Source organism: Musca domestica, unplaced genomic scaffold (genome assembly GCF_030504385.1).
Source record: "Musca domestica strain aabys unplaced genomic scaffold, Musca_domestica.polishedcontigs.V.1.1 2, whole genome shotgun sequence".
NCBI classification, from domain to species: domain Eukaryota; kingdom Metazoa; phylum Arthropoda; class Insecta; order Diptera; family Muscidae; genus Musca; species Musca domestica.
In genome coordinates this window covers 45,494,063-45,506,692 of record NW_026712249.1, presented here as the reverse complement: position 1 = coordinate 45,506,692, position 12,630 = coordinate 45,494,063, and the positions used below count along the sequence as shown (strand labels likewise).

At 33.5% G+C, this 12,630-nt stretch overlaps 1 protein-coding gene across 1 annotated transcript; it reads left to right on the top strand.

The window, feature by feature from the left end:
- Window positions 1-2,056: 2,056 nt before the first annotated feature.
- On the top strand, window positions 2,057-12,212 carry LOC101894033 (synaptic vesicle glycoprotein 2B). Its single transcript, XM_005183172.4, has 7 exons — window positions 2,057-2,422; window positions 8,724-8,837; window positions 8,907-9,231; window positions 9,296-9,662; window positions 10,938-11,424; window positions 11,493-11,649; window positions 11,716-12,212. Exons 1-7 carry the CDS (start codon window positions 2,380-2,382, stop codon window positions 11,939-11,941), a joined length of 1,719 nt encoding a protein of 572 aa, XP_005183229.1. The 5' UTR covers window positions 2,057-2,379; the 3' UTR covers window positions 11,942-12,212.
- Window positions 12,213-12,630: the final 418 nt, after the last annotated feature.

Genomic DNA, 12,630 nt, shown 5'->3' with positions numbered 1-12,630 from the left:
ATGAAAGTCACTGGTGCACTGCAGGATAGGTGTACCAAAGAATTTTTAGAAATTCAAATTTAAAATGTAGTAAACGTTCTAAAATTGTACTAAACTTCTAAAATGTTAACATTACCTGCTACGTGAACGAATAGAGCTAAAAAACTTGAAATATGATATGAGATTCAAGGTTGGAAATTTATTTGATATATGAAGGTGGTTTTGTAAATAGGTACTAAGTGTACGAAAATATGGAACAGTTTGGTTTAGGTTGATTGTCTAAAGTGGGAATTTTATCCCTGTTGTGGTAGATCTGTGATAAAGAGGTGGTTTTGCAAATATGTACTACAAGTGCACAAAAAGTACTAAATAGTTCTATATTGGGTACAATTTTATACATTACTTGAAATCTGAAATTTGGTATAAGGGTGGCTTTTCATGTGTAGCCTGGACACATGAAGATGGTTCCGACAATGTGTATTATAATTACACGAAAAATCCCGAATGGTACTATATTTGGTATTGAGTGTATGGAAAAGAGATGCGATTCTGAAATTTCATATCTTGAATACTGATCATATGTGTGCTGAAAATTTGGCGGTAGTTCGGAAATGCGTCCTATATTTTTACAAAAAGTACTAAATGGTACTAAATTTGGTATTAACTTCCTATAATTGGTATTTTCATGATCTGTAGCCAAATTTTTCAATGGAATTGCCTGAAAGTCCACACAAGGAGTTCCTTTTGAGTATTTTACCACCTGGAAGAGAATTGTCTACATAGGTCCACGATATCGCATACCCTCCCCATACAACGGTACCTCCCGATATTCGGTATTTTGATGATTTGTAGCCACATTTTTCTATGGAATTGTCTGAAAATCCACACAAGGAGTTCTTTCTGAGTATTTTTCTACCTGGAATAGAATTGTCTACATAGGTTCGCGATATCGGATAACCCTCATACAACGGTATCCCCCGATCTTCGGTATGTTGATGATTTTAGCGGCAGTATTCACCGGAATTTTTCAAATTTCATATTTGAAGTTCGTAATGGGTACTTCAACCTATGACAGGAAATTTTCTATGTAGGTCCACATCTTTGTATAGGGCATTTTTTGAAAATTTTCAAGTTCCCAATAGTCTAATATCGAGTTTATAGTTTTACAAAGTGCGACCTTTACCTTAAAATGTTATTTTTTAATATTTATAAATTCCTGATATTTAGGTAATATTTAGAAATTATGCTCCCGTTTAAAGAACGTTTTTTCACTATTTGGAGACTCACTTGAGAGTCGTTTCTTGGCTTGTAAGTATTGTAAGATGCCTATCTATAAAAGACCTAAAAACAACTTCCTTTCATAGAAGACAAATAGAAGGTATAGATTGAAGACCTGTAGAAGGTCTACAGAAGAATAGTATTCATAATGGACCTAAAAAAGTTCTATCTACAGAAGGTCTGTAAAAGGTATTATACCATGAGAAGATCTAAAAAAATTGTCTTTTCTTACTAGAGGGGTCTAAAAAAGGTATTATTTTTATTTTACAGGTCTTTTATAGATAAAATACTTTTCTCTCAAAAGCGCTTCTATGTAAAATTTTTGTAACTTCTTGTCAAATTACCTACTGACACGGAAAAGCTTATCACAAGAAAACCAAAGGCCCACAGTGGTAATGGCCTGATAGAATTTCTGTTATGTTTCGCAATGATATGTAGTCTCTTACCCCTTACGAATAACTATCTGTGTTTGTGTGTGTGTTTTGATGCTAGCAATATATTATATCTTTAATGCCTTAATAACTGCCGGTGAAAGATTTTTGTTTACATTTTTTTTTCATCTTAAAATTTGTTTATTGAGTTTTCATCTCAGTGCTCGAGTACGAACGAGCAAATGACGCTTGCACCATCCTTTTACCCGAAGATTACGTTATTTGTTGTTTTTTTGCTTTTTTGCAAAATCAAATCAAAATACCGCCGTTTTTTTTTGCGGCTATCTTTCAATGGGATGTGTTTTTGCTCGCTCTCTTTCTCCATAGACGTTTTTGCCTATAAAAGTGTTTAATTTGTCACATAGAAAATCAGTTAGTTCCGATGTGAGGATCCAAAAAGTATAACATCTTCATCACTCGCTTTGCTTAGAGGGAGAAGAACTACGACAGCAACGCGCAAAAATCAGAAGGCATCAGTACAATAATTGCTACTTCAAAACAAGTGACAGTTATTGATGTTGCAAATTGAAAAGTTAAATAAAATTGTGATTTTTGTGTAAACAGAAAAAATCCAAAAAAAAAAAGATTTTTGAAAAAATTATTATTTTTTCATATTGAAAAATAAGTTGAAGCGTAGCTGATTATTTTTGTATTCTGTAACTTTAAAGCGGCTTTTAACAAAAAAAAAAAAATGTGTGAATTTAAAAACAAACCAGAAAGTGTGACTCGTGGTGGTAAGTTTGGAAATTTAGTTTGTTTTCATTAAATTTATTTTTGTTATGAAATAGAAATAGAAAAAATGTGACAAAAATTGTATTTTTATAAATGCCACAATTTCTCAATGATAGAATAAATTCAGGATTTAAAAATATTTGTTTCCAAAATTGGAGAAAAGGGTAAGGGACTTGCCAATTTCATATCCATTTAATATTTGCAATCTTGGCGGGAACTTTTTTGTTAAGGATGATACATTCAGGGATCTGAAAATGGAGGAAAAAAAAATTATAAATGCTAATTATAAAAAAAAAGGAAGAGCCCTCTACTTCGTTAAAAAAAATAAATTTTAGATATGTTCCAACAGTTTAAGTTCGACATTTTTAGCACTCAAAATTCACAATTTGTTTGAAAATTTTGGTGATTCAGTCGACATTATTTACCGGAAATGTTTCAAATTTGGTATTTAAAGTTCGTAATGGATACTACAGCCCATGACAGAAAATTGTCTGTGCAGGTCCACTTCTTCGTATAGCCCCCATATAATGGTACCTCCCTATTTTCGGTATTTTGATGATTTTAGCGACATTATTCACCGGAAAGGTTTCAAATTTGGTATTTGTAGTTCATAATGAATACTACAGCCTATGACAGAAAATTGTCTGTGCAGGTCCACGCCTTCGTATAGCCCCCATATAATGGTACCTTCCTATTTTCGGTATTTTCGTGATTCAGTCGACATTATTTACCGGAAATGTTTCAAATTTGGTCTTTGAAGATCGTAATAGATATTACAGCCTTAGACAGAAAATTGTCTGTGCAGGTCCACACCTTCGTATAGCCCCATATGACGACACCTTCCGATATTCGGTATTTTGGTGATTCAAGCGACATTTTTCACCGGAATTGTTTCAAATTTGTTCTTTGAAGATCGTAATAGATACTACAGCCTATGACAGAAAATTGTCTGTGCAGGTCCACGCCTTCGTATAGCCCCCATATAATGGCACCTTCCTATTTTTGGTATTTTCGTGATTCAGTCGACATTATTTACCGGAAATGTTTCAAATTTGGTCTTTGAAGATCGTAATAGATATTACAGCCTTAGACAGAAAATTGTCTGTGCAGGTCCACACCTTCGTATAGCCCCCATATGACGACACCTTCCGATATTCGGTATTTTGGTGATTCAAGCGACATTTTCACCGGAATTGTTTCAAATTTGGTATTTGACGTTCGTAATGGATACTACAGCCCATGACAGAAAATTGTCTGTGCAGGTCCACGTATTCCTATAGCCCTATATAACCTAGCCCTATATAACCTAACCCTATATTCGGTACTTTGATGATTTTAGCGACATTATTCACCGAATTTTTTCAAGTTTCGCATTTGAATATTGTAATGCAGGTCCGTTGTATATGCCCTAATATAAGGGCTACATTCGGTATTTTTAAGATTTTAACAGATTTCAGATTCAGATTTAACGGATTTTATTTTTTTTAATTGCCAAATCCATTCTAAATGGTAGAGGATATTCAAATTTCGGCCCGGCCGAAATTATAGCTTTTTTAGTTGTTTTTAGTACATTTTGGTATTTTTCGTACTCTTTTAGAGAGAATTTCCAAAAACCAAGCCTTCTTCATAAGGAATTGATTTTCGTCCCTAGATGGCATTTAATGACCAATAATCACATTAATTTTGGAACGCCATCTGCACTTTAAAGTTTATGAATGTATCTCAATTTCCCTTTGAATAAATTGTATGGTTCAAGGTGCTAAAAGAAGAATACCAAATAATTGTTGCATAGGGGTTTTTTAATAATTAAGTTACACAATTGGCAAATATTATGCTATATGTGTTACAAACGCCACCTATATTTTGCTATATGTGTTACAAGCGCCATCTATATTTTATTTATATATATATTTTGATTATATACATAAAAGTTCTTATATATGCATTACAACAACATATTATATCCCTATGAGGGCAGTGGGATCAGATTTATTTCTCAGTCCTAAATATACGCTATATTTGCAGTAAGATTTTTGATTGTGTGTAATATGAGCGTCATCTGCACGCCAATATTTGGCAATTTCCTTTATTCGTCACCGACAACATTGCATAATTCTAGGCGCTTAATATAGAGCAACAGTTCATTATTTTCTTTAATTAAGATACAAAAATTTCAAAATGGTATAATAATCTCCCAGACAAGATGTAAATGTTACCAAATTTTTAGTCTGCCAAGTGACTTTAAAATAAATTTAAATACAAAAAAAAAAATAAATAAATAAATAAATAAATAAATAAAAATAAATAAATAAATATAAATAAGTACAATGACCGTGCATTCTATTTAAATTTCTTTTTTTATTAATATAAACATATTAATTTTTTGTGGCGGATTACAACACAAAATTAATTAACTTTCAACAATGTTATGGATCAGAGTACAAATTTGCATTGATCACCATTACCGGTGATAAGTGTAGCTTGAGGATGCTCTCGTCACTTAATCGGAAATTATTTTGAATTTTCTTCTGCAAATCTTAGCTTTATACCATTTTTACTCTCAATGCCGGCGTGGCTATCAAATTGTAATGTCAATAAACATTTTTCGTTGCAATCATCCATCGATGAAGAAATGACAATCATAAATGATGCATTCCATGGTGCAAAATAATCAGACGTCTTAAATCTGTACAAGAGGGAGCTAGTCAATTAATTAGAGCTATTTATAAAAAAGTCGCGAATCTTTAAATAATAAACGACAGAGATTATTGTTGGAAAAATGCAGTATTGAGTGGAACTAAAATCTAAAACAAAACAAAAAAAATTAATAAATTGTTATATTTTTATTATTGATTACACGAAAAAAAAAACAAAAAAAAATAAGAATGGATTCTTATGAATACAGTAAGTGGTTATTTTCCCCTTATAAACACAACAAGTGCTAATTGCCGGGCATACACAACAAAACAATTAATATTAATCGCTGCAATTGATCTGTTTATATTATTGTTTGGCATATTTGAAATTATTCAAATTTAAATCATTTGCTTCCTTCATATCGAGCGAGTACTCAGACAGGCACACACACAAACAAACATACACCTATTGCTGAACTATTCCAATACAAAAGCCATCGCGCCTCATCGTAAGTGAGATTTTTAATTAAAAGTCCATTGGGTGTCAAAATTAATTTTCTCATTTAAATATCTATAAAATTTGTAATTGCTGACATTAAAACACACATCGAACTTAAGAAGATTTCCAGAAATGTCGAGGGCTTGGCATAACAAATTAAAATAAAAGAAAATAAAAACAAACGAACGATTCGCAATCAATATTATATGAAGATTCCTCACAATTGTTCGGTATCAATTAAAAAGCGCCCAGAGAATAATTGATTGTGTGTGTTTTCATATGTTTTTGTTGTTGTCTGTGTTATGGAAAGTTCTGTAGATTTCATAATGATAGACAGAGGCATACATGGCGGTGGTGGGAGTGTGTGATTGATGGTGGCTGTAAAACTGATTAAAATCAAAAATTTAAATTCAGATTCAAACTGGTCTTATATGTTTTAAAAGTTAAAAATTACTCCAAAAATTTTCAAAAAAAAAGAAAAGTTCTCATGGGTAATTTACTTCATTTCAAAATTTGTCATAGCTAATGAGTAATTGGAACGCCATCTATGGTTCAAAAACATTAAAGTTCTGATCAATTCCAAGAAGCCAAATTCTAAAAATATTTTATTCTAAATAATATATTTTAGTATCATTAACTACTTCGATATTGTCATGAAACAGCTGCCTCTTGCCAATGTGTATTTTTAGCGCCATCTACACCTCAAATACATTAAAAACTTTAAATATTTTTCCTGACAAAATGTAGAGGGCTGATTTTCTGAACTTACATACATTTTCAAGTTATCAGATATTCAAAAGATTTGTTTAAATGACAATTTTTCTTAGTAAAATGTTAAATAGGAACACCATCTACACATCATTATTTTCAAGAAAAAAAGGCATTAAAGTTGCTTTTTGTCAGGGTGTATTTAAGTGTCATCTACATATCAAATACATTGAGGTATTCAAGCAATTTTCCTGATTAGATCTAGAGGACTAACTATTAGAACATAAACAAATTTTTATGTTATGAGACATTAAAAAGATTTTACATAAATTTTTTTTTAGTTAAATATTTGAAAAAGAGTACCATCTACCCTGCAAATAACTTGAAGTTTTAAAATATAATTCCTGATTAGTTCCAAGAGGGGTTGCCTTCAGGTGATATACATATGTAATTAAACGTTGTGCGAGACCATTTTTCTTTAAATAAAATAATTTGATGAAGGTCACAGAAGAGGAAAAATTACTTGTGTCAATGTATAAAAAGAACGCCATCTGTACTTTAGATACAATGAAGTCTTTGAGTATTTAGCTGATCATTTTCAAGGGACTAACATTCAGATCTTATATGTATTTTCGAATGTTAACAAAATGTTCAATATTTTCCCAACAAAATTAATTCTTATATGTACATAGCCTTCTCATTAGACAGGTGTGCAAAGGAAACGCCATCTATTCGTCAAATACCTTGAAGTATTCTAGTGTTTTCCCAATCAGTTGCAAGGGACTAAATATCAAATTGTATTTTTAATTTTCTCGAGTACTCCCATATTTTTTGAATAAGAAATAGGTACTTTACCTTCTCACTAGATGGGGGCAAAAGAAAAGAAGAAACATTGCTTATTGTCAATGTGTTATAGGAACGCCATCTTTACTTGAAAAATATTAAAGTAGTCGTGTAGTTTTCCTGGTCAGATAAAGAGAGGTTAATTTTTTAAATTTATATGAATTTTAATGTTGCCAGTAATTCCAATATTTTTCCAATGAAAAATTTGTATTCTACCTTTTTAATAGAAAAAATTTCCAAGTATAGATGGCGTTCCAAATGTAATTAACCATTTTCAACTTTTGTGCCGTTGGTAGCGAATTTTTTGAATGCAATGATATTGAAATATATTTTTCGGGAATTGAATGAAAGGTTTTTTGAGATTTGCTTTATTTTTGGAGGATAGAAGGATATTTGAAATATAGATGGCGCTGAACTTACCTATTGATTTAAAAATTTTCAATTTTCCTTTCCGCAACGATATTAAAATATATTTTTCGGGCATTGAATGAAAGGTCCTATTTCAGGATTTGCTTGACTTCTGGATAATAGAAGGATATTTCAAATATAGATGGCGCTCACTTTACCTATTATGTTTAACTTTCCTGCCCTAGGTATTTTTTTTGGTAAAGCAAATTGATTGAGACCTATTTCTTCGGATATAGAATAATAGGTTTTTTTTTGCCGAGATTTCCATTACATTCGAAAATTTTTATGTCGATCGCTTGCTTCTTATCCATCTCCTAAATACCCCTTATAAGCTACCAATTCAATATCTCCATTTAATAATAAATTCCCTTTATGGTATAACATTTCAATTTAATAAACTTTCTTTTTAAAGAATTTCCATGGCTGGCAAGGTTGTTTTTTATTTGGGTCGTGTGCTTTTTATTTACCGAATCTACTTTCTTCTTCTTTTTCACGTCAGCAATCACTTTACCTCACATGGTCTATGGTGGGTGGTGATGCTAACTGTTTGAGCCAGCCACACGAATTCATTTTGATTTTTCTTTTGTATGTGTTAAATTAAAATATCTATAGAAGATAATAAAAATAACATTGTCGAAAAAATTATCTGCAACTGATAATAATAAACGAATTTGTTCTGCTGATAATAAATCAGTCACAAATTGGGAATATTAAACATCCGGAGGAAGTTGAAAAAAAACCCGGTAAATGGTTAAAAATAGGCTGACGTTTGAGTCAGTTTAAAAAAAGGGTGTGATGAGAGAGAGAGAGAGCGGGCGTGGGAAATAAAAAGAGAAAAAATGAGTTGATAATAACTATGTTTATATTTTCTTCAAATCAGTTTTCAAATGTTTTTCAAATTAAAAATCAATTAAAGGCCTATTATTGTTATATATCTTATCAGATTGTTCGCACCTTTTTTTTTAACGGATGGAAAATTTTAAATAGGGATACGTAAGTCGACATTCGATTGACTCACATTTGGTATTGAAATGTCTAAAAAACGATTCTTTAAATTAAAAAACTCAAGTTTTCGTAAGCCATATTCGATTTTGAGATCATAGGGCAAATAATATGCCATGACTTAGGAGATTTTAGTTTAGATTTTTATTTATTTTTAAATAATTCCCACAAAAAATAACAAAAACACATGTTTCTTTTCATTTACAGCCGAGAAATCCAAGCTCACAGTTTCCACAGTGGAAGGGGGTGGCAATGGCACTTTTACTCCCACACCATTGAGTAAAGGCACCGAATATTATGAAACTGCATTGGAGGCAACAAGTAAGAAGCATAATAATGAATAAAATACAATAACAAAATAATAATACAAATTCTCTCCTCTCTCCATAGCTTTTGGCAAATTTAATTACCTGTTGATTTTGATAAGTGGTCTCATACTTGCCAATGTCTTGCTGGAGACATTGGGCATAAGTTTTGTATTGCCCGTATCACAGTGTGATTTGAATTTATCGGTACAGGAACAGGGCATAATGAGTGCCATTGGATTTGCGGGGATCATTAGCAGCTCACATCTGTGGGGATTTTTGGCGGACACAACGGGGAGAAGGAGTGTTATACGGCCAACATTGCTGGTGGGATTTCTAATAACAGTTGTCTCGAGTTTTTCGACCAATTTCTGGACATTGGTTATCCTGAGATATTTGAATGGCATATGGTAAGATAATCACTTTTTTCCCTTAAAGATGGAATTTTTAATAAAAATTTCTATAATTTTCCAGCGTTTCCGGCGGCTCGGCCACCATCTATGCCTATTTGGGTGAATTCCACACGCAAAAGAACCGTTCGAGAGCCATAATGGGTTCGGCATTTATTTTCGGTGTTGGTGCAATGCTAATGCCTGCCATTGCCTGGATTTTCATCAATCAAGAATGGCGTTTGCCATTGCCATTTTTGGGTTTGACCTACAAGCCATGGAGGTTGTTTATGGTTGTCTGTGGCCTCCCCGGTTTGCTGTGTGGCCTCAGTCTATTCAAAATTCCCGAGAGTCCTAAATTTTTACTCAGCCTGGGTCAGGAGGAGAAATGTGTGGAGATTCTGCAGAAGATCTATAGCATCAATACCGGAAAGGCGAAAGAGGAATTTCCGGTAAGTAAATTGAAAGAAATTATTTCATATAAAAGAACTTCGGGCCATTTGAGAAATGGGAAGGGTATTTCACTTTCTGAGAGGTATTTTATCTGCAGACCTCTTCTTTACATGGGAGAGATGTATAAGATCTTATAAAAGGCCTGTAAGAGATTATCGATCTTTAAAAGGCCTATGTACAAAAAACCTTCCATAAACAGATTTGTGAAGGGTCGTCTATATATAGAAGGCCTCTCCGAGGTCTTCTATTTATAAAAGACATATTCGAGTCCTTCTATCCATTGAAGACCCATAACATTGAACCTCTAATAAGACATCTACATATAGGAGGCATGTGAGTGATCTTTGGCCTATAGAAGTCCCGTGAGAGGTCTTCTATCTATGGAGGATCCATAAGGGTGACACTATCTATGGATGAACTGCAAGAGGTCTTCTGTCTTCTGAAAAGTCATAAAAGACCTGTAATAGGTCTTTACATACGGAAGAACTATGAGAATTCTCCCATCTATAGAAGGCATGTGGAAGTGCTTTTATCTATGGAAGACCCATGAGAGCTCTACTGTACATAGTAAACTCATAAAAGGCATCGTACCAATTGACGACCTATAGGTCTTTTATCCATAAAAGACCTATAAAAAATCACAAGAAGGCTTTCTAAAACAGAGGTAATCGATCTTCAGAAGTCCTTCTATCCATGGAAGACCCATACAAATATATCCAACAAGATATCTACATATAGAAGGCCTGTGAGTGATCTTCTGCCTATAGAAGAGCTATGGGAGGTCTTATATCTATGGAGGACCTATAAGGGTGATATTATCTATAGACAAGATAATATCAAGAGGTCTTCGGTCTATGGAAGTCTCCTGAAAAGTCATAAAAGATCTCTAATAGGTATTTATATTCGGAGAATTTTCCCACCTATAGAAGGCATGAAGAAGATCTTTTACGTATGTAAGACCCATGAAGGCATCGTATCTATCGAAGGCCTATAAAAGGGGTTTTATCCATAAAAGACCTGTACAAAAATCTCAACAAGGCTTTCTATAACAGAGGTCATGGATCTTGAGAAGTCCTTTTATCCATGGAAGACCCATAAAATACATCTAACAAGACGAACCGATCCGCAAACGGTCTTCAGTCTATGGAAGTCTCCTGACAAGTCATTATAGGTCTCTAAGAGGTCTTTATATTCCGAAGAACTGTCTATCTACCTCTCAACCTATCAATCTACTCTTCAAATATTAATTACCCAAAATTTCCATTCTTTTCCAGATCGCCCATGTCCAAGAGGATTTGGATAGCGGTAGCAACAACAATAAACCTCAAACACCAGCCGATCTAAGTGGTCGTTCAAATCCCATACTCAACGTACTCAAATCGATGTGGACTCAAACTCAGCCATTGTTCAATCGTCAATATGCCCGGACTACCATCCTTATTTGTACCATACAATTTTTCATTTTCTGCACCTCGAACGGCATGTACATGTGGTTCCCATCGATTTTGAATAGTGTGGCCGAATTTATGAATGAGAATCCGAACAACAGGACCTATATATGCGAGGTGGTCTATGCCAAACAGAAAGCCACAATGGAATTGGAAATGGCATTGAAACAGGATGCAAATTTGGTTGGGGAATGTAATGAGAAATTGGAAATCTCCACGTATCAACATTCGTTGACGTTGGAAGTTTTGTATGCGGTGGGATTTGCTCTGATTGGCGGTATTATCAACAAGGTTGGCAAGCGTTTGATATTATGTAAGTTCGAGGTGATTTCAAATTCAAATTTGGACATAAAAATAATGAATATTTCCCAAACGTTTTAGTTGTCTGCTTGGCTGTCTGCGGTGCCTGCGGTGTTGTTCTGATATTTGTGGACCAACCTATGATTGCCATTTACCTCTATGTGGTCTTGTTGCTCTGCGGTTTGGGCATCAATGTCTTGAGTGCTGCCACTGTGGAATTATATCCCACACGTTTAAGGTAATTATTCCTTAAAAAATTTATGGAAATATTTTTAAACTAAATCTTCCGTTTTTCAAATTCCAGAGCCATGGCTGTTTGCATTTCCCTAATGATGGGTCGTTTGGGCAGTGTAGCAGGAGCCAATATTGTTGGCGCCCTCATCACCAATCATTGTGACAGTGCCTTCATTGCATCTGGAGTATCGCTAATCGTTGCTGGTTTCCTTGGTTTCCTTATTGTCAAGAACAACAAGAAAGGTCAAACGGAGGCCCCCCGACGTCTAAGCTTGGTCTCCATGACGGGGAACTAAACAACAAAACAAAAAACAAACTATTTGGCAAAATTGCAATGTAATTTTGCTTTGCCAGAATGTATTTGATATTCCGTTATTTTGCTAACGAAATTCGTATTACCTATATGTAGTAGGTGCAGAATTTCGCCATTCCATAAGTAGTATTAGTTGTTAGTGTTCCTAGTTTGTAGTTAACGATAAGTATTTAGTTTTAGTGCTAGGGAATTTCACAAAGTCTGATTTTTAATTGTTCTCATTAAAAGAAAAAAACAACAACAAAAACCAAAACTCACAAAACTTACCTGATCACAATTCAGAAATCCATAAGTCTGCATTTTTATATGTAATTGTTGTAATTATTTATTAATAAATGTGCATAGATATAAAATAAATAAATTTTTGAGTTTTTATTACGTGTTAAAGAGACCTGTTGGGAATTCGCAAAAAGGTGCACGTCTTCGTATAGCCACCACATAACTGTACCCCCCGATATTTGGTATTTTCATGATTTTTAGCAACAGTATTTACCGGAATCATTTCAATTTTCGTATTTGAAGTTTGTAATGGGGCCACGTCTTCGTATAGCCCCCCTATAAGGGTAGCTCCCAATATTCGGTATTTTCATGATTTTAGCGGCAGTATTTACCGGAATCGTTTCAAATGTTGTATTGGGAGATCTTAATGGTTACTACAACCTATGGAACAAA

Bases quoted from the DNA above. Each gene is read 5' to 3' on its own strand.
- LOC101894033 (XM_005183172.4), top strand. From the start codon at position 2,380: ATGTGTGAATTTAAAAACAAACCAGAAAGTGTGACTCGTGGTG. The intron at 2,423-8,723 runs GTAAGTTTGGAA...TTTCATTTACAG, and splicing joins AGAAAGTGTGACTCGTGGTG to CCGAGAAATCCAAGCTCACA. The intron at 11,425-11,492 runs GTAAGTTCGAGG...CAAACGTTTTAG, and splicing joins TGGCAAGCGTTTGATATTAT to TTGTCTGCTTGGCTGTCTGC.